The sequence below is a fragment of the Dreissena polymorpha genome, chromosome 1 (assembly GCF_020536995.1).
Source record: "Dreissena polymorpha isolate Duluth1 chromosome 1, UMN_Dpol_1.0, whole genome shotgun sequence".
NCBI classification, from domain to species: Eukaryota; Metazoa; Mollusca; class Bivalvia; order Myida; family Dreissenidae; genus Dreissena; species Dreissena polymorpha.
The window spans coordinates 58,571,670-58,598,857 of record NC_068355.1 but is presented as its reverse complement, the minus strand read 5'-3'; the positions used below and the strand labels follow the sequence as shown (position 1 = coordinate 58,598,857).

The 27,188-nt window shown below is 38.2% G+C and overlaps 2 protein-coding genes across 2 annotated transcripts in view; one reads left to right on the top strand and one right to left on the bottom strand.

The window, feature by feature from the left end:
• Positions 1-552: 552 nt before the first annotated feature.
• Positions 553-26,041, bottom strand: LOC127881884 (uncharacterized). Its single transcript, XM_052430088.1, has 12 exons — positions 25,961-26,041; positions 24,165-24,392; positions 22,312-22,516; positions 21,492-21,581; positions 19,349-19,435; positions 18,046-18,230; positions 17,751-17,853; positions 16,643-16,726; positions 12,581-12,717; positions 11,965-12,026; positions 7,299-7,424; positions 553-6,768 (listed from the first exon to the last, which is right to left on the bottom strand). Exons 2-12 carry the CDS (start codon positions 24,323-24,325, stop codon positions 2,969-2,971), a joined length of 5,040 nt encoding a protein of 1,679 aa, XP_052286048.1. The 5' UTR covers positions 24,326-24,392; positions 25,961-26,041; the 3' UTR covers positions 553-2,968.
• Positions 26,027-27,188, top strand: part of LOC127881893 (tyrosine-protein kinase BAZ1B-like) — a 71,084-nt gene continuing 69,922 nt past the window's right edge. Inside the window, exon 1 of the mRNA XM_052430097.1 lies at positions 26,027-26,395. Coding sequence (XP_052286057.1) covers positions 26,283-26,395 — 113 coding nt within the window. The 5' untranslated portion in view covers positions 26,027-26,282. The remainder of the gene's footprint in view (positions 26,396-27,188) is intronic.

Below are 27,188 nucleotides of genomic sequence, written 5' to 3'. Positions count from 1 at the left end.
ACCTTGTGACCTGAAAATCAATAGGGGTCATCTCTGAGTCATGATCAATCTACCTATCAAGTTTCGTGATCCTAGGCATAAGTGTTCTTGAGTCATCATCGGGAAACCATTTTACTATTTTGGGTCACCTTGACCTTTGACCTAGTGACCTGAAAATCAATAGGGGTCATCTGCGAGTCATGATCAATCTTTCTATCAAGTTTCATGATCCTAGGCCTAAGCGTTCTTGAGTTATCATCCGGAAAACATTTTACTATTTCGGGTCACCGTGACCTTGACCTTTTACCTAGTGACCTCATAATCAATAGGGGTCATCTGCGAGTCATAATCAATGTACCTATGAAGTTTCATGATCCTAGGCACAAGCGTTCTTGAGTTATCATCCGGAAACCACCTGGTGGACGGACCGACCGACAGACAGACAGACATGTGCAAAGCAATATACCCCCTCTTCTTCGAAGGGGGGCATAAATATTTGTCAATGGACATGTAAACCTAAACCCAGCAGGGAACAATGATGGTTTCCCACTGAGATAACAAACTGATGATAGATTATCAAGTCGTACTGTTTATTTTCCACCAAATCTTACTAGGTCACTGCTCTTATGAAACCAACACATACATCCAATACATGCAAGATACATATGAGAATACAAAACTGGTACCACAAATAAAAACAAGAGATTGCCAAGCAATATGGTCCCTTACCGGTAAAACTCCACCATTGTCAGATTTGTTTTATATTTTTATATGTGTTGCCATAGCAACCATAATTATTGACGTAGGAACAAAATGAAATGACGTGCATAATCTCCATATTGCCATCTATCTATATTTTAAGTTCATGAAAAAATATGAAGAACTTTTGAAGTTATCGCAGGATCCAAAAAAGTGGGACGGACAGACTGACAGAGCGCAAACCATAAGTCCCCTCCGGCTTCACCGGTAGGGGACAACAAGGAGCAAACTTGACGAATAAAACATTAATGACGGACAAGATTGGAGGTTGCATAGCATTATTGAACCTTTAAAAATCCAATTTTATTGACTTGTGACTTAGAATTTGTGATCAAGGGACCCAGCTACAATGTGGTATACTAACATGCTCAACAAAGTTATTTTTTTAGTTTGATGATAGGTGTGGATTTTCAACATTTGACCTCGACAGTTGACCTTGGACCTAAATATCAATTCTTGTGCGGCACTTTTTATAATGCAGTTATTAGAAGATCCAGCGAGGCTAGATAGTTAAATTATGAAAAAATTGTTTTACTGTAAAACATAACCTTGACATCTGACTTCAGGACCAGGTACCTGCATGCTACAGATGCTCACAGTGCTCGTTAGTCTCCCAAGTGAGTTAAAAATCCTTTAATTCTGGGTAAAGTTGTGCATAAGATGAAAAATATTAGCAGATGCTTGTATTTTAGTGTTTTTTTTACCTTTGACTTCCACTTTGACTTTGTCCTGGTAACTATTTGCAACACAGTCTCACCATTTTTTTCATCTTTTCCAAAGCAGATTAAAATACAGCGATGCAGGCAAATGATGCATCAAGCAAAGCATTTAGGATTTATTGCTAGTACCAAACTTACAAGGGTGACCTTCACCTTGTTCATGCCTTCATGATCAAAGTATTAAATCTTATTCAAGCCAAGAACATGAATTTGGAAATATAGTCAGCATGAATAATGGTAATTCTACATGTATTTATCAACGTAATAAAAAACTCACATACATACAAACAAGTTTATCACTGCATGCAACAAATCACTTTAAGCCAAAACAAGATGTTCATTGTAAACCATTTCACTGCAAAGAAAAACAGCATCAAAATATCAACCTGACCAAATCTACAGAAGTCGCGTTCTGAAAAACTGGGCATAATGCATGTGTGTAGTGTCGTCCCAGATTAGCCTGTGCAGTCAGCACAGGCTAATCAGGGACGACACTCCGCCTAAACTTGATTTTCGGTAAGGAGGGAATTCCTTGAAACTAAAAATACCACACAAGCGGAAAGTGTTGTCCCTGATTAGCCTGTGCGGACTGCACAGGCTAATCTGGGATGACACTTTACGCACATGCATTAAGCCCAGTTTTCTTAGAATACGACTCACATGAACATTACTGCAATGATAACCATAAAGCGCTCACTTGAGTTCAAGGTGTTTGTCGAAGACTTGACATGATGATCTAGTGTTTTACCACACTTGATCCATATTTAAACCTGGCTTTGATATTCTCTGACTAAGTTTCATTGAGATCTAGTCATTAATTAGGATTTAAGTGGTAACAAAGTTTTCCAAAGATTTGACTTCATAACCTAGTTTTTGGACGTATATGACTAAGATTAAAAACTGGTCCAGATATTGGTAAAATGAACAGTTTAACAAAATTATATTGATATCATCGATGAATCATACGTGTAGGGCCTTAAAAGTGGTAACAATTCTTTTACATATTTGACGACGTTACCTGGCTTTTGGATGCACTTGACCCAAATATGAATTCAGCCTAGATATTTTAAAGACAAGCAATCTGACCAAGTTTCATCACAATTAGCTTATAACAAGTTTTGTTTTAAAAGATTTTACCTGGTGCCCAAATTTTCTGACGCCCAAGACCCAGATTTAAATTTGGCCTCAAGATTAACATTCTGAACAAGTTTGAATAACATTGAGTCATAAATCTTGCATTTAAATTGGTTCTTAAATATTTCATTTATTTCAGTTTATCTTGAGACCATTATTTTTAATGAACGCGTCTTAGATTTGACCAAAATAGCTCACCATGCGCACATTGTGCTCTGGAGAGATAAAAAAAAAAGGAACACAGATTTGAAATTGTTCAATCAAAATCTCTCAATATATAATCCATGTTGATCAAAAACACAAAAACTTATGATCAGACAGATTAAGAAGTAATCAGGACTTTTTTTCAAAATGTACATGGTTCAATCACGCAACGATTACTCAAATTTTCCATTAGTAAATGTCTCAAGAACACTCCGAACTGATTTCTTTTGCAGACGAAGTTTCAATCGTTCCGCCAAACATGCTGGGCTCTGAATAGACACTGGCTCAATAGCAATGGACTGACATGCATAGTTTTCTTTTTCGATCACAGTTCCATTTTCCTTAGATTTGGTATAGTTTTCATCAGGCTTATTAACACTTTCACATACCCTAATATTAGCCATATCAACATTCTCAATACCTTTGTCCAGTGAAGTCTCACCACCTGCATCTACAAATATTTCCTCATCAGCAGATTCATACTTCTCTGTCAACTCATCATCGAACTGCATTTTTCCATATACTGGTAAGCTTTTATTATCTCTATGTTCATGACCAATGCTATGCAATGATAAATCTTCAACTGTCCAAATAGTATTATTTCTGTCTGGACTTTGGTCTGGTTGTTTGCCTTTTTTTACAATTTCAATGTCATCAATGTCAGTGAGACTGATTTTCTTTTCATCAATAACCTTACTTTCTTCATCTGTGAATGCTTCTTTTGGTCGTATCAAACTGAAAATCAGATTATGAGTTTCCTTACTACATGTATCAGCATTTACTTTCCCGATTTTTTGAAATCCAGCGTTTTGTATCCCATTCTTGTCATCTGCTTCAAATTGTTCCTTCATTTTGTCAGTTGATGACTCATGATAACATATCATACCAACATCATTGGTCTGATCTAGTGCAAAGCCACCTTGATCACTCACATCTGAACCTTCAAACTCTGAATCAGAGTGCTCAACTTGGTCAGAATAAGCAACATAATGATCTGCACCCTGACCATTTGCTGCGAAAGCATAATCTTTACCCCAACATTCATTTTCTTCACATTGGGGTTTCACTCCTTCTTTGGTATTTTCTTCCAATTCTTCCCAGTGACTGCTTGAAGTACTCTTAGCTTTACCAAATTCATTCTCATTGTCCCTAACATCATCCAGATCAAGAATTTTTTCAAAGTTAGGCAAACAAGACTTGTCAAATATATCAACATCTTCCAAACCAACAGGGATTGATGTCTTCATATCTCTATGAACAGTCGCCTCTTCATTGTTATCACTTCTTTTAGAAGTTTTACTAGGCTGACATGCAGTTTCAAGTTGTAGAACTGGGGCAATTTCAGTCACTACATCAGTCATGATTGAGGATATTTCCTTTTCTGCCAACATCTGCCTAGCCTTCAACAATGTCAGTCTGATTGCCTTCTCCTTTTCCACCCTTACTCCTACCAGTTTACTTGACAAGGATTCCAGTTCAAGAATGCTCTCATCTGCTGACAAATCAAAGACTGGAGAAGCTTTCTGTATTACTTTTTCTCCCTTGAATTTTTCTAAAGCATGCTTTAAATATTCCCCGCATAAAGGCGAACTGGTAGAAGCTGACATATTGACCAGAGATGAAGCTTTCTTTACTTTCTTCTTCTTTTTCTTCTTTTTTACAGAAACTAAATCACCAGAGGAAACACTGTCCATATCAGCATCCTTCTTACGTTCATCTCTGTCAAACAACCCATCCATTTCACTGAGAATATTTTTACAAATACTAGGAGAGGGAAAAACTTTCCCAGCTCTTTTGGCATCTTTTTGCGGACTTGTAATGGGACATGGTGATTTACTGACTGTAAAAGGTGCCATAACCAAACCTGGCTTCCCAATATTTGGTCTAGATTTATTTTCACTCGCACTCTCTGGACTATTATGTGCTTTGTGACAAGAATAACTGGTCGAGCAAGGCTTTCCTGCAGACTTAAGGGGTTCTTTTCCATCTGATTTAGCTTTCTGTTTCTCTTTGGAATCTGTAGTTTCCCGTTTTAATGTTACAACCTTTTGAATTTCACTGGCTGATTTGAGGCCATTTTCAGCAGCACATTTGTTTGAATTCCCTGTTGTTGATGGTGCTGCCACCTGTGATTTTGTAGGAACTGTTTTATTCTCTAAACAACTAGTTACATTTCGTGTCTCTGATTTGCACTTTGAGGTATTTTTGTCTTTGAGCAAACTATTTGTCTCTATTGAAGATCCATTACTTGATACACTTCTGGCACTTCTATCATTTACTTTGGAACACTCAGTGCTTTTACATTTGTCTGGTTCAGTTTTTGCAAGTGTCAAATCAACCTCATTACTGGAAAGTTTCCTGTTCCCTTCACAGATATAGTTGGTGGTACGATTGGCAGGTGCTGCCATTTTCTGTTCACTCAAAGACATATTTTCATATTTACCAATATCAACCTTTTTTCCTTGCTTATTCTGTGTTTGGTCACTGTGATTGTTCATAATGCGTTGTGACATATTATTTAAATGGGCTATATCTTCCAATGCCCTACGTTTCTCTTTCCTTCGCAGCTTTTTCCTTGCAGACTTGGACCGTGCTTCTACATTGTCAACAACCTGTGCATCACCCACCAGTCGGATGGGATCTAAGGTCACAGCAGTCTTCATTTTCTTCAGTTCACTAGAAGCCTTTTCTATGTCAGAAAAATCAATTGCACATGCTAATTCATCCACTACTTGACCTTTTTCTTGATTGCTGTTGGGTATTTCATCGTCTTTGTTTATTTCATTCAATGTAGACATCAAGCTTTCGTATTCCTCCTTGCTCATCGAGACACCCTTTGGTGTTAACGCCTGAATCAAACTGCTGCATAGACTATTCAGGAGTGAGGTCTGTATCTCAAAGTTTCCAAACTGACTTGCATCCAGGCCAAGACTTGAGAAATCAAGCAAGGACTGATTGACTGATTTTGTTGTTTTCGCATAGTCTTTCACACTTGCAGAGATTGGAGTCTTTTCAGTTGAAGTATTACACTTTGGCAATGTTTCAGCTTTATCAAAGAATGAGAAACTCTTCCAGTCATTCTGTTGAGGTTTTCCAATTTTCATTATGCCAGACTCAAGCCTGGCAGCAATTTTTTCTGCTGTACACTTCTCGGCAACATGCTTATGCACATTTGGTGTCTGTTGTGAAGGACTATCTGTGGTGAATGAAAAACCATTTACAGACGGACTACTTTTGGGAATAGGGCTCTGTCCACCAGCTAACAATGACTGTTGTATATATGACATTGGGCTACATGTGTTGGCTGAAAAAGGACTGGACATTTTCTGAGCAATAGAAGACATTTCCCTAGTGTGCAAGGTGTGTTGATTTGCTGCCTTCAACTGGCCTGTAACTGGTGTAAAATGCAATGGGTACTTAGTGTTTATCTTTGAATTTGAATTCACAGATGGCACTAAACATTTAAGTTTGTTTTCACTAAGTGATACATTTTCAACTTCTTCCAACAAAGAGCTCAAGTCACTTAACTCAGATGTTTTTGGATTCACACATGATACAGCCTTGTTTTGCATTCTCAACTTAACTCTTTCACTCAATGAAATGTAACCACCATCTGATGTTGTCAAAGCTTTAAATTCGGTTTTAGCAGGTTTTGCAAAAGCTTCAACAGGATTTTTGTCAAAATTAAGGAAGCCTTTGATCTTATTTTGGTCGGATTCAGACCTCTTTGTACAGGTTCCTTTAGGCTCTAATGCAGTTTTTGCCGAGACGGACTCCAATGTTAAATGCTTTGGTTGTTTAGCTTTGGTCACCAGATTGCATTCGCTGTAAGTATTAAATTCTGTTGGCAAGTCTTTGACAGTTTGTGCAAGTCTGTTTGTTACTTCTGTCAAGTTCATCTTGTTAAAATTGAAAGACAAATTATCAATAGCTGTGGATGCTTCTTTCTTTTTCTTCTTTTTCTTTTTCCCTGCTGTAAAAAAAACAATTTTATAAAAGCATTACATGCATTTTGACTGAAAAGAACAATTGATAAAGTAATTAAATTATAAAATTTGCAATACTATTATAAGGTAAACTGAATGTAGTTAAAATTCCGAACAACAAGCATGTAAACTGACACTGGGGGCTTTACAGAGTTTGAGATTGTTGTAGAAACAGTCAAAGAGGGTTTTCTTGCTAACTTAATTTCATTACTTACACAAGGCCTGTAGCAAACAATTCAAAATAAAAATTGACTTAAAAATTCAAGTTTGATGAAAGAAATATGCAGGAAAACGATTGTAATGAAACATCAACTCCACTCTCACAAAATAAGTAAAAATCAAAACAAATTTGAGCCTTTTGGAAATGACTATATTCTTTTTTAATGACTAAATTTCTATCTTGTACTTTCTATCTTACACTGTCTAATCTTATTCAAAATGTCACAATCAACGGACAACAAAAACATAATTATGACTTCTGACAAAACTAATTGATTTTTTTATCACATTTGGATACCTTTAGCTTTGTTTTTTGAATCGGTCTCTCCAATATAGCATTCCACAATATGTGGGTAGCAGCGTGAGAATATGTCCTGACACTCCACTGTTACATAAGTACTGCCTTCGGTGAGGGTGTCCGTCACTAAAAATGAGTTGGCCCATTGTATAGATAGTCATATAACATTTTGTTCATACCTGTATTAGCCTTGTCATGGGAAATCTGAGCTTAATTCATGTGGGTACATTGTCGTCCCAGTTCAGTCTGCACAGGCTAATCAGGGACGACCTTTAACACCTAAACTGGATTTTTGCTTAGAAGAAGCTTCCTTGAAATGAAAAATACAATGAAAGTGGACAGCGGGGTTCCAGATAAGACTTTCCAAACTGCACAGGCTAATCAGGGACGACCTTTAACACCTAAACTGGGTTTTTGCTTAGAAGAAGCTTCCTTGAAATGAAAAATACAATTACAGTGGACAGCGGGGTTCCTGATAAGACTTTCCAAACTGCACAGGCTAATCAGGGACAACCTTTAACACCTAAACTGGATTTTTGCTTGGAAGAAGCTTCCTTGAAATGAAAAATACAATGAAAGTGGACAGCGGGGTTCCTGATAAGACTTTCCAAACTGCACAGGCTAATCAGGGACGACACTTTACGCACATGAATAAAGCTCAGTGTTTGAGTCAAGATATACTTTGAGAATTACTAACTTTGTCATTTTCATTTTTTAACTACACAAAAGGTTCTCAAACTATTCTTAATAATTTTTAGATAAAGTGAAAACAGGTTAATAAAATTCTGCCAAACAATTAACTATACATGCCCCCCCCCCCAAGATTAAACCTCAGAAACTCCTCTTATGTAAGAAAAGCCATTTCATGGTCAACTTTCACATTGGCCTCTAAGTGTGAACTTTGAGGTAGATAGAACGGTTTTACACGAGACACGTCGCCTTAAGATGGTGGTCATTTGTGGTAATTCATGTAAAAATCTTTCAATAGTGCAAAGATATAGCTATACAAGGAATGTTCAAGCTGTTTATATCAAAATATTACCGTAAGGGTTTGACCTTTGAGGTAGAGAGATTTGTGTTACATGCAACACGTTTTCTCATGGGGAATGACATGTGTAACAAGTTATTTAAGGTAGTGCACCTCTAATGATTTCCCGCAATTTATTTTACGATCAATGCTGATCTTCAATGATCGGTTATTTCCGAGAGATGCATTATATTTTTTTCAAACTTCGAATTTTGATATGTGTTTACCTAATTCATTTAGAATACATTTTTTTCACTATAAATATTGACTTTGATCCAATTATCATCTAAAAAATACGATTTCGCGATTTCTCCAAAGATTGACTAGACTTTTTACCTGCTTACTTATGAATATCTCATTTAAAGTTGCACTGATGTGAAGTTGTCATGGCCGAGTGGTTAAGGCGATGGACTGAAAATCTTTTGGAATCTTCCCACGCAGGTTCGAATCCTGCCGACATCGCATTCTTTTTGCGACGCGTTTTATTTCTTTTCTAACGTAATTTGATTTAATAAAGCATATAAGCTATGTTTATTGTTAAATATGTTGAAAATTGTATAGACATCCTTCAATTTTTAAAATTAAAACAACGTTATGGCTAAATTGGGTAATTTACTGCTGAAAATACGAATGATGCATGTTGCATTTTTATTTTTATTTCAAAAAGTAAACGGTAAATCTGTCTATTTCTTGGTATTTTTGCTGTATATAGTGTTTCTATAAAAATTAAGTTTAAACTATAACTTAAATGATACTATTTTAAATTTTACGACACTTTGTTTTTAACTGACCCAATTTTTACTTGGCTGAAATCACTTACATTTCATGGTGCTATTCCATAGATAAAAATTTATAAAAAATAAATGTTTGTAAAAGAATACTTATTTCATCTTGTTTAAACTTAAAACACCTTTACTGCATTTGTACACACCAACTGAATGCCCATATTTGGAAATTTGAATGAATTATTGAACTTTTATATACCCCAGGGGTGAAAATAAAATGGACAAAAGCCGAGCGTGAGGGTGGTTTTGAAAAAATCGGTATATTTTTTTAAAAGCATGGAAAGCCTACCTACAAATTTGCATGTAGTTCAGTGAAATGATGCTGATTATGAAAATAATTAATTAAATTATATTTGGATATGTGCCCATTAGAGGTGCGCTACCTTAACAAGAGGGCCAAGATGGCCCTATTTCGCTCACCTGAGAGGGGTCGGTTCATTCAATCTTAACCTTATGTCAAACTTGACCTAGATATTGACCAGACAAACATCCTGGTCAAGTTTCATCATTATTGAACCAAAACTCTGGCGTAGGGAGTGTTTTTGTTTTTGTAAGATTTGAAATGGTGACCTATATTTTGAGTTGACCCGCCTTACCAAACATCAAACTTTGCTTACAAGGATTTTATATAATATAATGAAAATTTGGACAATCTACAGCGGACAAAGACCAATCCTAAAACCTCACCTGAGCAATCAGGTGAGCTAAAAAGTGTGTCTCACCGATCTGAGCCATTTTCCAACTTGTCCAAGAAATCAATAAAACCAATGTATTGACTAAGTTTCACGATGATTAGGCAAAATATGTGACTTCTATAGTGTTCGATCACAAGGTTTCTCTATATAGTCACCCCACCCCCCTGGCAGCCAAATTTATTGACCCATCGGGACCATTTGCAAACTCATCTGAGATATACATAAAACCAGTCTTTTCACCAAGTTTCATGATGATTGGGCAAAAAATGTGACTTCTAGAGTGTTCACAAGCTTTTTTTTTACTGTATAAATAAAAGAAAACTGGCCCCCCCCCCCCCTGGCAGCCATGTTATTCAACTGACCGGAACTATTTTCAAACTCAACTCTCGTATCAAGGAAACAAATGTTCTGACCAAATTTTATGAAAATTGGGCAACAAATGTGACTTCTAGAGTGTTCACATGTTTTCACTATATACATATATAGAAAAATGCCCTCTGCCATGTTTTTTCACCGATCTGGACCATTTTCGAACTCATCCGACACATCAATAAAAGCCATGTTTTGATTAACTTTCATGATGATTGGGCCAAAATTGTGACTTCTAGAGTGTTTACAAGGTTTTTCTATAGCCATATAAGGAAAACTGCCCAGCCCACTGGCGGCCATGTTTTTCAACGGACCAGAACCACTTTTGAACTCAACCATCATATCACTAAGACAGACATTTAGACAAAGTTACATGAAGATTGGGCATTAAATGTTACTTCTACGGTGTTTACAAGCTTTTTCTTTTTTTTTGACCTAGAGACCGTGTTTTTGACCCAGCATGACCCAGTTTCAAATTTGATCGAGATATCATTTGGACAAATCTTCTGACCAAGTTTCATGATGATCGGACAATAAATGTGGCCTCTAGAGTATTTACGAACAAATGTGAACGGACCGACAAAGACCGGTCACAAAAGCTCACCTGTGCAATCAGTAGAGCTAAAAAAACATCCATCCTCGAATAACAATTATAACATAAATGATACACACAACTACACTGCATTATAATGAAAACATTAATAATCAAAGGGGAGTAACTACTGTAAACTTAAATGCAATATTTAGAAGAGCTATCTCGCATGTTACCTGACCTTAATTCATGATTGTTTACAAGCCTTTTTACTATATGAATATAAGGAAAACTGCCCGTCCCCCTGGCAACCATGTTTTTCAACGGACCGGAACCATTTTCAAACTTAACTCAAGTATCTAGGAAACAAAAGTTTTGACAAAATTTCATGAAAATTGGGCCAAAAATGTGACTTCTAGAGTGTTCCCATGTTTTCACTATATACATATAAAGAAAAATGCCCGGCCAACTGGCGGCCATGTTTTTTCACCGATCTGGGCCATTTTCGAACCCGTCAGAGAAATCAATAAAACAAATGTTTTGACTAACTTTCATGATAATTGGGCAAAAATTGTGACTTCCAGAGTGTTTACAAGGTTTCTCTATAGCCAAATAAGGAAAACTGCCCCGCCCACTGGCGGCCATGTTTTTCAACGGACTGGAACCACCTTTGAACTCAACCAATATATCATTAAGACAAACATTTTGACAAAGTTACATGAAGATTGGGCATGAAATGTGACTTCTACAGTGTTTACAAGTTTTTTCTTTTTTTTTTGACCTAGTGACCTAGTTTTTGACCCAGTATCAAACTCGACAGAGATTTCATTGGGACGAAGCTTCTGACCAAGTTTCATGAAGATCGGACTAAAAATGTGGCCTCTAGAGTGTTTACGAACAAATGTTAACAGACGGACGGACGACGGACATAGATCGGTCACAAAAGCTCACCTGAGCAATCAGGTGAGCTAAAAATCTATAAATATACTGAAAACAGACTGTATAAACAAGAACCTTTGCACAAATGTACAGAAAACAAACAGAGAGTGTTACTCCCGATATTCTGCCTTCTTCTAAGGGGGGCATACAAAGAAGTTATCTTGGCAAGATATCAAACCACATAGCTCTCAGTCGTGGGCCATTCTAATTTTTTCTCAACAAAAAAGTGACCTACTACAATTGAAGAAGTTTTAACAAAGCTTAAGACAGTATAATATTCAATAATATCTAAAAAGGTCATTAGAATATAAACTTTTACCAGGCTTGCTCCATTCAACTTCAAAGCATGGTTCACCCTGTCGAACTCGTGTTTTCACAATTCTGAAAGAAATTTATTATATTTGATAATGTTTTAAACAATATCATATATCAAATTTATCACTTAGTCAAACTTAACTGCTCAACATTTATCCGACTGAGCAATAGATAAATTAAATGACTTAAATATACAACAACTATAATAAAAGCCACAAAATAAAAGCATCTTAAATATTGGTTTAAAGAAGAATATATAATTACATGAATGCCTGACATTCCAAAACATTCACATTAAAAAGTGGCCCAAATGTTTAACAACATTAATGATGAATGAATATTTTTCCCAATGCCCAACACAATATTTATACGAAACCTAAACTCAAATAACATATTATATTTCTCTAATAAACTGTGAGAATGTTATCCAGTTAACCAAGCAATATTACCTGCTTCAGCTTTGAATTCACAAAATGTGGTATATGCTTCAACTGTAAATCAAACCCATTGAATGAATAACCTAACTGATTTACTTAAAACCTAAGGCACAAAAACAGCAATCGCTATCAGAAAGGTAGAACAATCTATGTCTGCTTTCTGGTAAACAAGCTTGACACTACCTGTGTGGTTTCAGATGCTGATGGCTGGAAGGGTTGGTGGACTGAAGAATGTCCTGCATGTCCCACAGCGTTGTCAACGGTAACACCTTCTCCAGCGTGTACTCTGCAGGCCACTCAAGTTTCAAAAGTGCAAACTCCTGAATAACAAACATGCAAAAACATATCGGCCTTGCTCAGGCAAAACAGGGCTAAAAACATGTCCACACAGGCTAGCTGGGACCACTTAGGCTAAACACACATCCACACAGGCTAGCTGGGACCACTAAGGCTAAGCACACATCCACACAGGCTAGCTGGGACCACTTGGGCTAAACACGTCCACACAGGCTAGCTGGGACCACGTAGGCTAAACACATGTCCACACAGGCTAGCTGGGACCACTTAGCTAAACACATGTCCACACAGGCTAGCTGGGACCACTTAGGCTAAGCACACGTCCACACAGGCTAGCTGGGACCACTTGGGCTAAACCCATGTCCACAAAGGCTAGCTGGGACCACTTAGGCTAAACACGCGTCCACACAGGCTAGCTGGGACCACTTGGACTAAACACACGTCCACACAGGCTAGCTGGGACCACTTAGGCTAAACACACGTCCACACAGGCTAGCTGGGACCACTAAGGCTAAGGGCATGTCCACACAGGCTAGCTGAGACCACATGGGTTAAACCCATGTCCACACAGGCTAGCTGGGACCACTTGGGCTAAGCGCATGTCCACACAGGCTAGCTGGGGCCACTTGGGCTAAACACATGTCCACACAGGCTAGCTGGGACCACTTCCGCTAAGCCACGTCCACACAGGCTAGCTGAGACCACTTGGGCTAAACGCAAGTCCACACAGGCTAGCTGAGACCACTTGGGCCAAACACACGTCCACACAGGCTAGCTGGGACCACTAAGGCTAAGCACATGTCCACACAGGCTAGCTGGGACCACTTGGGCTAAACACACGTCCACACAGGCTAGCTGGGACCACTTAGGCTAAGCGCATGTCCACACAGGCTAGCTGAGACCACTTGGGCTAAACATACGTCCACACAGGCTAGCTGGGACCACTTAGGCTAAGCGCATGTCCACACAGGCAAGCTGGGGCCACTTTGGCTAAACACACGTCAACACAGGCTAGCTGGGACCACTTAGGCTAAATGCAAGTCCACACAGGCTAGCTGGGACCACTAAGCCTAAACACACGTCCACACAGGCTAGCTGGGACCACTTAGGCTAAACGCACGTCCACACAGGCTAGCTGGGACCACTTAGGCTAAACACACGTCCACACAGGCAAGCTGGGACCACTTAGGCTAAACACACGTCCACACAGGCTAGCTGGGACCACTTAGGCTAAACACACGTCCACACAGGCTAGCTGGGACCACTTAGGCTAAACGCAAGTTCACACAGGCTAGCTGGGTCCACTTAGGCTAAACACACGTCCACACAGGCTAGCTGGGACCACTTAGGCTAAACACACGTCCACATGGGCTAGCTGGGACCACTAAGGCTAAACGCAAATCCACACAGGCTAGCTAAGACCACTTAGGCTAAGGGCATGTCCACACAGGCTAGCTGGGACCACTTAGGCTAAATGCAAGTCCACACAGGCTAGCTGGGACCACTTAGGCTAAACACACGTCCACACAGGCTAGCTGAGACCACTTGGGCTAAACACACGTCCACACAGGCTAGCTGGGACCACTTGGGCTAAACCCATGTCCACACAGGCTAGCTGGGACCACTTGGGCTAAGCGCATGTCCACACAGGCTAGCTGAGACCACTTGGGCTAAACACACGTCCACACAGGCTAGCTGGGACGACTTGGGCTAAACCAATGTCCACATAGGCTAGCTGGGACCACTTTGGCTAAACACATGTCCACACAGGCTAGCTGAGACCACTTAGGCTAAACACATGTCCACACAGGCTATCTGGGACCACTTAGGCTAAACACATGTCCACACAGGCTAGCTGAGACCACTTAGGCTAAACACATGTCCACACAGGCTAGCTGAGACCACTTGGGCTAAGCGCACGTCCACACAGGCTAGCTGGGACCACTAAGGCTAAACACACGTCCACACAGGCTAGCTGGGACCACTTGGGCTAAACGCAAGTCCACACAGGCTAGCTGAGACTACTTGGGTTAAACCCATGTCCACACAGGCTAGCTGGGACCACTTAGGCCAAACACACGTCCACACAGGCTAGCTGGGACCACTTGGGCTAAACACATGTCCACACAGGCTAGCTGGGACCATTTAGGCTAAACCCATGTCCACACAGGCTGGCTGGGACCACATGTCCACATAGGCTAGCTGGGACCACTTAGGCTAAACACATGTCCACACAGGCAAGCTGAGATCACTTAGGCTAAACCCATTTACACACAGGCTAGCTGGGACCACTTAGGCTAAACACATGTCCACACAGGCTAGCTGAGACCACTTGGGCTAAACCCATGTCCACACAGGCTAGCTGAGACCACTTAAGCTAAACATATGTCCTCACAGGCTAGCTGGGACCACTTGGGCTCAACCCATGTCCACACAGGCTAGATGACACCACTTAGGCTAAATACATGTCCACACAGGCTAGCTGGGACCACTTACGCTAAACACACATCTACTCAGGCTAGCTGGGACCACTTGGGCTAAACACACGTCCACACAGGCTAGCTGGGACCACTTGGGCTAAACACATGTCCACACAGGCTAGCTGGGACCACTTAGGCTAAACACACGTCCACACAGGCTAGCTTAGACCACTTGGGCTAAATGCATGTCCACACAGGCTAGCTGGGACCACTTGGGCTAACGCAAGTCCACAGAGGCTAGCTGAGACCACTTGGGCTAAACCCAAGTCCACACAGGCTTGCTGGGACCACTTGGGCTAAACACACGTCCACACAGGCTAGCTGAGACCACTTGGGCTAAACACATGTCCACACAGGCTATCTCAGACCACTTGGGCTAAACGCATGTCCACACAGGCTAGCTGGGACCACTTGGGCTAAACACACGTCCACACAGGCTAGCTGGGACCACTTGGGCTAAACACACGTCCACACAGGCTAGCTGGGACCACTTGGGCTAAATGCATGTCCACACAGGCTAGCTGGGACCACTTGGGCTAAACGCAAGTCCACACAGGCTAGCTGAGACCACTTTGGCAAAACCCAAGTCCACACAGGCTAGCTGGGACCACTTAGGCTAAACACACGTCCACACAGGCTAGCTTGGACCACTTGGGCTTACACATGTCCACACAGGCTAGCTGAGACCACTTGGGCTAAACGCAGGTCCACACAGGATAGCTAGGACCACTTAGGCTAAACCCATGTCCACACAGGCTAGCTGAGACCACTTGGGCTAAACACCTGTCCACACAGGCTAGCTGGGACCACTTGGGCTAAACACACGTCCACACAGGCTAGCTGGGACCACTTGGGCTAAACGCATGTCCACACAGGCTAGCTGGGACCACTTGGGCTAAACGCAAGTCCACACAGGCTAGCTGAGACCACTTTGGCAAAACCCAAGTCCACACAGGCTAGCTGGGACCACTTAGGCTAAACACACGTCCACACAGGCTAGCTTGGACCACTTGGGCTTACACATGTCCACACAGGCTATCTGAGACCACTTGGGCTAAACGCAGGTCCACACAGGCTAGCTAGGACCACTTAGGCTAAACCCATGTCCACACAGGCTAGCTGAGACCACTTGGGCTAAACACCTGTCCACACAGGCTAGCTGGAACCACTTGGGCTAAACACATGTCTACACAGGCTAGCTGGGACCACTTAGGCTAAACACACGTCCACACAGGCTAGCTGGGACCACTTGGGCTAAACACATGTCCACACAGGCTAGCTGGGACCACTTAGGTATCACTCCTGAATATAATTAATTAATCTTAGGTATGCCCCAGTCATCATACATTTTATTATTTTCCTTTTTAAGTAAATCTAGGCATTTATTGTAAATAATATAGCAAATATAATCCTCATTTCCTTAATAATAAGATGTATTACCAGGGAAATTATACATGTTTGATCTAACCTGTAGTTTAGCAGGAACCGGTCTTTTCCATGGTGACAGTCTAGATGGGCACCTGTCTTTGGGAATCATAAACTCGTTGATTACCTGAAATTCAGGGTATATTTTCATTCAAGAATACAAGGGTTTAATGTGCTTATTAAGAAGAATATTGCTTAAGGGATCACAACCATTCAAAGCATATTGTATTATTATAATAGCACCATAGCAAATAACATGGTGTTTGCTGAAAGAAAGCAAGACACTCCCTGCACCTGGGACCACTTGGGCTAAACACACGTCCACACAGGCTAGCTCTGTGTTCTGTGCAATATTGCTTAAATAACATCAGGGATAAAACCCATGTTTAAAAAAAATATACATAACAACACAATTTTTTATATCAACTGAAACTTCCAGTAAATCAATTTGATCTTGACCTGTCAAGACCATACTGGCACTTGTCCATCAAAAATTGACTTAACCAGTCAATAGGTTAAATACAAATGGAAAATAGCACATCACTTCATATGAAAAAAAATCTGCTAGCAATTTTAAGACCAAAAACAGCACGAAAACAGAACAACTGAATTCTAATCTTGTCTATAGGTTTATTCTATTTACAGTTTAGGTATTTCCCACAAAAATGCAAAGATCCATCCTAGACCAAGCCCGACACTGGTAAAGTTTGACACAAGGTTGCTCAGATTCTCAGTTTTAAAAAGATAGGCTTGCCACATTTTCTTGGTTTCAAGCAATAACAAAAGAATTTGGCTTGCTGGTGGGTTCAAGTGCTGATTTCGAGGACTGAAAATGGGGTGTGATACACATAATACAATAGCTAGACCCAAACATGTGAATGACAGTACATGTATTTCATATATAAATGTGAGTCGCGTTCTGAGAAAACTGGGCATAATGCATGTGCGTAAAGTGTCTTCCAAGATTAGCCTGTGCAGTCTGCACAGGCTAATCAGGGACGACACTTTCCGCTTTTATTGTATTTTTAGTTTCAAAGAAGTCCCTCTTTACCGAAAATCAAGTTTAGGCAGAAAGTGTTGTCCCTAATCTGGGACGACACCTAAAGCACATGCTTTATGCCCAGTTTTCACAGAACGTGACTCATGTGTACCTTTATCTGTGGAAAGTCTGACAACCCCAGCGCTTTCCTGCGTGTGGCCACCTCAACCTGGGCTAGGCAGCTACTTTCTGGCATACTTCTCCATTGCTGTAACCTAACATCAGAGACCATCAACATGGGATGTTTAGTCAAAAGTTTATCTTTCAGAAAACTAATTAAAAACATAAGATTTTGAAAAATGTGTTTGGTTTCACTGACATATGTTAGCCTGATTTTTTTTTTATGATTGATGTATAAAATTAAAAACTAATCTTTGACATAATTTTTTACTATCTGAGCATTATACCTTTCTAACACGTCTGTTCCCCTAAGCAACTCCAACAGCTTGACAGCGTTTGCTGCCCCTATTCCTGGGACCCCTTTTGGCACAAAATCGCATCCAATCAGCAACCCAAGTGCCACTAATCCTCCCCTATCTATCCCAAGCTTTCCCTCAACGTCAGACATTTTATACATCTCCACATGAGGATCCTATAAAATAAGCCATTTTTGCATGTAAACATCTATAATTCTTCGCTTGAAAGCCATAAGATTTATTTGCACATACGCTGATCAGCTCTTTCGGCTTTAATGTGATTTTGTCCATCGAGAGCCATAATATCTAACCAGCATTTTGTTGACAATTTCAATAAGACATTTTGAATTCAATGTTATGTTGTCATTAAAGAGCCAGAAGGTCTTATTAGCATTTTTATATCTTTTTCAAAACAACTTTAAAGTGGCTTTAAAGTGATGTTTTCGTATGAGTTCCAGAAGGTCTTATTGGCCTATTTCTGACACACTCCAAAAGGACATTTTGGCTTTAAAGTAATGTTGTTCGGTAAAACCAGAATAGATAATCAGCTGCCTTTGCATCTTTTAGCTTCTCAATAACAAGCTGACTGATACCAATCATAAATGTATATGAACAAATATTGATAGCAATCATTATTTAAAGAAAGCTAACTTTGAGCTATTGTCTGTATTTTAAGAATGTACTTTACATTTCATTTTGTAATGTATAACACAATACATATTTTATCATTCTAAAATCATCTGAAGGTATGTTATTATTGTCAAGGAATATAATGAAGTACTTATTTTCAAACAATTAGAACAAGACTATTGCCAAGCAATATTGTCCCCTACCGGCTCCACCATTGTCAGCAGAAATTCCACCATTGTCATATTTTTTTTATTTGTTGCCATAGCAACCAGAATTTTTGACGTAGGAACAAAATGAAATGACGTGCATAATGCCCATATTGCCATCTATCCATGTTTCAAGTTTCATAAAAAGATATTAAGAACTTTTAAAGTAATCGCAGGATCCAGAAAATCCCCATTTTCAGCAGTATTTCTAGTCTATTTGTTTCCATAGCAACCAGAATTTTTGACGTAGAAACAAAATGAAATGACGTGCATAATGCCCATATTGCCCTCTATCCATCTTTTAAGTTTCGTGAAAAAATATTAAGAACTTTAAAAGTTATCGCAGGATCCAGAAAAGTGTGACTGACTGACTGACAGACTGACAGACAGAGCGCAAACCATAGGTCCCTCCGGTGAAACCGGTAGGGGACAATTATGCACAGCATTACATGTACTACCTTTGCATTCATTGTAAAATTCCTGTACACTGTAGCAGCTCCGTAAAGAAAAGCATCACCATCATTTGTCAAACATCCATCTACCAACTGAAACATGGTTATAGATAATACATTGAAATAAAATAAAATTTAATACATTTTTACCACATTAAAGTAGATTCAATAGTTAAATTTACAAAAACAAGTACAGTGGAAACCCTCTAAACCGGATCCTCTCTATACCGGAATCCTCTCGAAACTGGACAAATTGTCCGGTCCCATTTTTTCCCTATAAAACCATGCGTAAAATATCTCCTCAAGACCGGAATCCCCTCAATTCCGAATACCAGTCATTCTTTGGATCAAAATTGGGTAATTCCATACGTAATTGTACCTCTCTAAACCGCTAAGGGCCGGTTTATTGCACCTCAGACCTAGTGTCAAAATGTTGTGAATAGCGGATTAAAAACGCGTGAAATTAATGAAGGTCGTCTGGTGGTTGAAAAATGTGCAAACTGTAAAAATCGCAAAACAATTTAAAGATACTGGTGATGTACATATCTCTCAATAGATGTGATAATACTGATTATAATTACTGATAACAAACATTGAGTTCTTTAGTGTGTTTTGTTTTTGATAGAGGAAAGCCCTGCTAAATTTTAATAATCTTAATGCTGTTAAATTTTACGTTGCTTATTACAATTGCTTATTTAATGTCATATAAAATGGTGATTTGCAGAGTTCTTGACGCAGTTGCATTTAGATATTCATTTAGATTTTCAAATTGGTAATTAAGATAACTAAGACTAAAATTGTCCGAACCTCCTTCTAAGCCATAGCATGGAATTTTATTGTCTTTAGAAGACAAAATCAAACTGATAAAACAGTCAGAGATGTTGCCAAAACCTACACTCAAGATGCTGGCAGAGAAATATCGGGTAGGAAAGTTGACGATCGGGATATTGTGCGAAAAAGTCGGCGTACATGTTTTTCAGTGTGAAAAGGAACTAAATTCACCCTACACATAAATGCATGTATACAATTTTTTGTTTTTCAGGGTGCACTGTTTGATCTATGTTGTGACTGCTATTGCTTTCGAATCAACAGATTAAGTGACATGTTTTTCTTATGTGATGCAATATGAATGAATGGTATATATAAATAAACTATGACAATTAGCTGAAAGTGTTTTTTCCACATAAGGCTATGTTATTGACCTTCTAAAAGTAAAAAAAGTCAATGTCCCCTCTAAACCGGAATCCTCTCTAAACCGGAATTTCCTCTCGGTCCCGGGGATGTCCGGTTTAGAGGGGTACCACAGTACCGTATCTACTCAAAGTTTGGGACACTAAGTTTTCAGCGACCCCCTTGTTTGGCCAAAATAATTATTGTTCACGACTTAAAATTTTCGGACATGCCCGTTTTCGTCTACCATTAATGACTCTACATTTTTGTACAGTATTTTTTACACGCGCTATTTTACCAGATTTCGGCACTGTATTCCCTTATCTTGTGACACTTTGATCATGGGGTTTTACAAACGGATTAAGGTCATAAAACCTGGGAGACGCATGTCTGAGGGCAATGGACCATAACATTTGCGTAATTGGGTAAATAACCATGTATACAATCGCTTCACCCAACAGCATTTTAAATCATATCTTTCTGCTGAGAAAGCAGTATGTTTAATGTTTTTCCTTTTTTGTTCTGTATAATTTCAGGCAAGAGTACGGAAAGCCCTGAAGTTGTTTTTATTTTAAAGTAGAAACACTATTTTTGCATTGATTTATTGCTTTTATTTCAATAAAATTATAATTTTTAGACATTAAATTTTTGTTTCTAAATTTTCAGACACCTGTATATTTTTTTATTTTTTTCTTATCTAAATATTGAGACCCTAAAAAATTATTTTTTTTAAGCGTCCGAAAACATAAGAGTAATTACGGTAATCTGGGACGACACTTTACGCACATGCATTATTCTCAATTTTCTCAGAACACGATGCTATTAAATTCATGAGCATTTTGTTTAAACTTATTATTGGCAATTCACGTGATAGTAAAAAATTGCCTTCAGTTTTTGTCCTTTTTTTGAAATCTTATATCTAATCTGTAATTTGCAGATCACATATCTTGTAACACAAACATCACAGAGGGCAACATACCCCAGCAGAATTCAGCAGGGCACACATTGCTTCAGCCTCCCCTTTGCTTTGTACGTATGGAATCCCAAGAATGTCTAGCAGTTCACAACACTGCAAGAAATTGACACATAAAGCTATGGTTTTTGGGGTCAAATTTGGGTCCATCATTCGGCCTCAATCTCAGAAAGTACATTTTTCTCACATCTGTCTAAAATTCACAATCTTTAATTTCCAAATTATTATTATTTTTTTTATGTTGTTGAAACATAGAGAATAATAGGTTAGTGTTGATTATAGATCAGGTTTATTGTGCCGAGCATAATTAACCTGAACTAAAATCAACACTTATATATTATTCTATTTATCCCACTTTTTATTCAGTAGACCTTTTTATTTAAACAAAATTAGTTTGACTAATTTCGCTGAATTTATGACGTCATTTTGTCGAAAAAATAAAGTCATTTGGTGCGGTGGTTTATGGCAAAAATATTAATCAACGGGCTTTAATCAACCAAATTCGCTTTTAAAGTGGGATAAAATCAGTTAATATATTTAACACCATTTTGTTGCACCTCAGCAAATATTATGTTACAAAAAACTTAGGCGTTCTTTTCATCATTAGCATTATATATAAAACAAATTTGGGGTGTGTGTGGAGGTGGGTGGATAAATATTTTTTGAGATTGGAAATAGGGCAAAAATCCGGCCCAAACTTTGACAAAACAAACAAACAACACCAATGGTATTTATGTAAAGTATGTATGCAAAGAAGACCAATGGGCCCCATTGACTTCCATAGACCGTTACAAGTTGTATTCATAGCTGCTCAATTCAAAATCACCTCTTTTAAGCACGCATTAAAGTTTCTACGGTTCTGGCTGCCAGCAGGCTTGGACCCTCCACCAGCCTTTCCCTGGCGGCCAGGGAATCTCGTCTGCTGCCTCTTCATCATTGTCTCCCATTTGATCTCGGGCGCTGACCCTTCAATGACGAACACCAGTCTAACCCCAAGCTGACTCAGGTGCACAATCCGGAAGAACAGATTTCTGTAATAAAAGATGTCCAATCAAGTCCACACAAAAAAGTCATGTTCTCAACCTCACTGCATGTGAATGAACCCTTTATTCCTCAGATATGCAATTGAGGCTTTTGTAGTCCCTTGGAATAATCAAACAGCAATTGTTTTTGCCCAATTGGTAAATGTACCGGTACCAGCCCAATTGGGAAAAATGTGCAAGAAAAACCCTGAAATTGGGAAAATTCGCATCTTGAAATGTTCATATTGGGAAATTGGTATATTTCATTTTTTGCTCCCAAATACTTTAAAATTGATAACTAAGTGTTGTCAAGTTGTCAATACTATATTTACTTACGTTCAAGTCATAGAGCTGCATATGGAAACTTACTAAATTATATTTGAATCAAGAGATGTGTTTGTCAGAAACACAATGCCCGTGTATTTCGTTGTTTATGAGGTCCCTTCGCGCCTGAGGCTGCATTATGTGAGGACCCGGAGTGTGTCCCAGCACTCCTACCTAATCAGATTTTAGACTTACTAAAGTTGGGACGTATTTTGAATGAGAGCTGCAATATCCAGCTATTTATTGTTAACTGAATTATTTTTAATTTTGAGGTGGTCTTGTGCTGTGGGGGGAAACCGAGTACCCGGAGGAAACCCCACCTGTCCGGTATGGTGACCACCAACCAAACTCACAAGCGCCAGTAACGGGAATCGAACCCGGGTCGCCTAGGTGAGAAGCAAGCGTGCCAACCACTGCGCTAGCCGGACAACAAACACAATGCCCCCTATTGCGCCGCTTTGAAATAATATTTCAATATATCATTTGGCAGATTTAGAATCTTCCTTTTAAAGGTTATTACTTCCCTTGGATTGTACTTTTTTACTTTTGACCTTGAAAAATGATTTTGACCTGACCTTTCACCACTCAAAATGAGCAGCTTCATGAGATACACATGCATGCCAAATATCAAGTTGCTATCTTCAATATTGCAAAAGTTATCGCAAAACTTTAACCAAGGTTAAAGTTTTGGGACAGAATGAAAGACAGACAGGTTTAAAGTTTAAGGACAGAATGACAGACAGACAGGCCAAAAACAATATGCCCCCGATCATTCGATCTGGGAGCATACAAATATAATAATAATATTTTTTTATTTTTTGGGGAAACCTTCAATTTAGGAATTTTTTTTACAGTAATTGGAAAATTTGTAGTTATTTCCTAATTGGGAAAGTGCAGATTTCCGGTACTTTATAAAGAAGGAAAATAATCGCTGTCAAATGAATTCAAAGACCTTTCTTGGTAGATTTAACTTGTGGGGCCTTAATTTCCAACTCTCTAAGATACTGGTAAGCTGCAAAAAGCAAAAAGAAAACAAACAGCCTGCAAGCTACTTGCAAGCTGATATGGTTTTGTGCTGGTTGCATATAGCCATTTTCACTTTATTTCTGAGCATGAAACAGTAAATAACTAAGAAGTGTACACTGGCAGGAAAATCACTTTAAGTAGACGAAGCAATAACATTAAAAGCTTGATGACATTGTATAAAAGCAACAGGTAAAACTTTCACTGATCTTATAATATACGTGCAAGTATTATGTAATAAGACATTTTATGTAGGGGGGGGGGGGGGGGGGGGGGGGAATTCCAGACAATTGTTAACTTTCAAAATTACCTCAGAAAGGGCTTGCTGACAATGCCCTGCATCTGCTTCACACACTGAGTTTCGCACACCCATATTGAAAGGTCAACTGCCAGTGTTTGACCTCTCAAAGCAGTTAGCGGCTTATGCTCAGCCACTGGGGCCAGAATTTGCCAAAGTTGTGTAACTCCCATCTTCTTGCAAGAAGTTCTTTAGTCAGATGTCAGGGACATCAATAAGTAATTTTTTCTTCTCAATCATCTGAAAAAAATATAGTTGTTATAATAAGGTACTGGACAAGAGAATTTTCTTTCCAGGACAGGTAAGCAGTTGCCGATTAGCTAGGATAACAACAGATTTTAAAGTGAGATTATACGATTTTGTCAAATATTTATTAATTTATTTAAAATGTGTAAAAAAACTTATTAAACATTTACTTCAATATAAATAAAAATAAAACTTAAGATGAACATGTGTCGGAAAATGCTCAATAAGCCAGATATTTAATTCTGAAATCGAAAATGTCTGTACAGTCGAATTCGTCAGCAATTAAATCATGCATGTACGATGTGAATCTAAATTAAGTTTAACGATTCATTTTAAATTCCTGCAACGATATCTATTCATACGACACACGAACACTAACTAAAAAGACTTCGGTTATTGTATGAAAATATGTACGAAATATCTTCAACACAATCGGCTCAGGGCGCTAATTTGTCTTTGCTGCTGTATTTTATGAAATTTGTCTTCAATGTTTATTTTTTTCTTGCCTATTTTGTGTTATTTTATCAATTTATTACAATTTAACACATATAAAAACTTGTATAGTCTCGCTTTAATGCCAAGTAATAAACATATGATAAAAGATCTGTGATGTAAATTCATGCTAATTCTTCTGTGTTATACTTTTCATTTGCAGAAGTGCCAGGTCCAAACAGTTAAAAATTGCATTTACTTATCAATTAAAAATAAATAAAGAAATGGCAAAACCAAAACTGCTCACTTGAAACAATATCATTTTGTAGCCGTGTAGTGTTTAATTTGACTTCCCCTTGACCAAAGATATGTTACTTTGAACATTTACAGAAACCGGCAGAAAGACTGATAGTCAGACAAAGGGACTGACCAACAAGCAGACAGCACAATTACTTGTGAATCGAAGCACAAGGACATTAAAAAAATATCATTTTTTAATACAAAAAAATTACTGAAACAACAGTGTTGTTTTTTGTTCAAATGTTGGGCCTGTAGAGAAACCCATTCAATTTCACAATGGAAAAAAGTTTACATTTCTCCAAAATGGGACCTAGAAATTCCTGATTGAAGGTTTCGAAAAATACTTTACATTATTTACATGCTCTATTTTATTTAGTTCACCTTCACCTCTCTTTCTTTAATTTCAACCTTAGTAATTGCAATATTAAATTCACATTTGTTCTTAATTTTAAAGCATTTGTAAGCCAAAAAACAATGACTTATTTCCAAATATTAGCAAAACAACAAGATTTTTTTTCCAACATTAAAAACTTAGCAATTTAAATCCAGTTCATACACAACTTCATTATCAATATAACTAACAATCTTGTTTCAATGCTAAATAAATGAAAAATACAACAAAAGTATCCTGTTAACATACAAAAAATTGTAAATGCATAACAAATAGTGCATTGTAGCCTTACATATAACCTTTAAAAGAATAAACTGCAAAGAATACAAAATAAGAAGTCTTAAAATAAGGTAAAAGCATCAAAACGCACACTAAACTCTAAGATATCAATACAAAACATAATTCTTTATTTTAAATAGCCAGCAACAGCTTGTGATACCTCATTTCAAGAATAGATAACACACTGCGATCCATCTATTTTCAGACATAAAGGGAGCCTACTCGTGCTCGCTCGTGCATTCATTGAAAGCAACCAATTTATTTGCTGATAAATTTAAACATCTCCCAAAGCATAACACTTAAAACACGTGCATTAATAATGGTTAGTGTAACGTTTTTACAATATTTGAAATATATTATATAAGAAAAGTTGACAATAATACCACGTGATACAAACAGTTCATTAGTTGCGCCATTTTCCATTGATGCGCGCCAGATTTTGAACGGTAAATTTCGGCGAATTTTTATGGCTATATGACAACATGCCACTCTTAGCGAAGCGAATATTTAATTGTTCGAAGCCTTTGGATGACATTAAACCAGATGAAAAGGTATATACCATTCCATATACCAAAGAAAACTTCCGTTCTCAACAGTATCCTTTTGTTCTGTTTTCATCTAAAATCCAAAATGGCGGCGCCCATGGTTAACGAATGTTTACAACGTTAAAACATGCAAACTCCGTAATAAATAGGGATATGCGCCTAGTTCCTCAGTAATAAATTGTTAAATATGTTGTTCGTCAAGCATTTGTTGATTTTAGTGTAAGAACATTCGAAGTTTCATTCATGAATGTTCGTTGCAAGTCGAGTTTTTAGGAAAGCGATAACAGCCATAAATAGCTAATAGAACATACTAAAGACAAATTTTATATAACATCATCAATGAATTGTTAATTTTTTATGATTATATAATTGTGTGACTCATTTCAATTTGATAAACGACATTGTAAATGTTGATAGAAACTGTATTACATGGCAGCCATCTTTGTGACTGCTTTTGCTTTTGCCACATCAACTTGATCAAGGATGTCATCAATTCACCATCATGTACTATTCTTTGGTTAACAAATTTGGTTCCAAAGCTTAATTTAATCAAAATGGTGAATATTAATAAAAATTTGGAATACAGATCACATTGTTATTTAGTCCAATTGATGTGGGTATGCTTAAGCTATTATGTGGGACATATTGAGGTCAAAGGTCAAATGCTTCATTTTCTGTATTTACACAAAAGAGAGACCATCTTTTTGTTGCATGTATTTCATCGAAGCTACTCTTTAATATTTCTTGAATTTGTTTTGTTAATTTTATCTAAAAAATTGCTGTTTAGACAGAAACCAATGACTCCAACTTCTCCCGTTGTATTGTATAATATAATTACTCTGT

Excerpts from the sequence above, each read along its gene's own strand:
- LOC127881884 (XM_052430088.1), bottom strand. The coding sequence starts at position 24,325 with ATGGGAGTTACACAACTTTGGCAAATTCTGGCCCCAGTGGCTGAGCAT. Across the intron at positions 18,231-19,348 it reads ATTTTACAATGAATGCAAAG|GATCCTCATGTGGAGATGTA; the intron begins GTAGTACATGTA and ends CTTATTTTATAG. Across the intron at positions 7,425-11,964 it reads AGTTGAATGGAGCAAGCCTG|TGACGGACACCCTCACCGAA; the intron begins GTAAAAGTTTAT and ends ACTCATTTTTAG.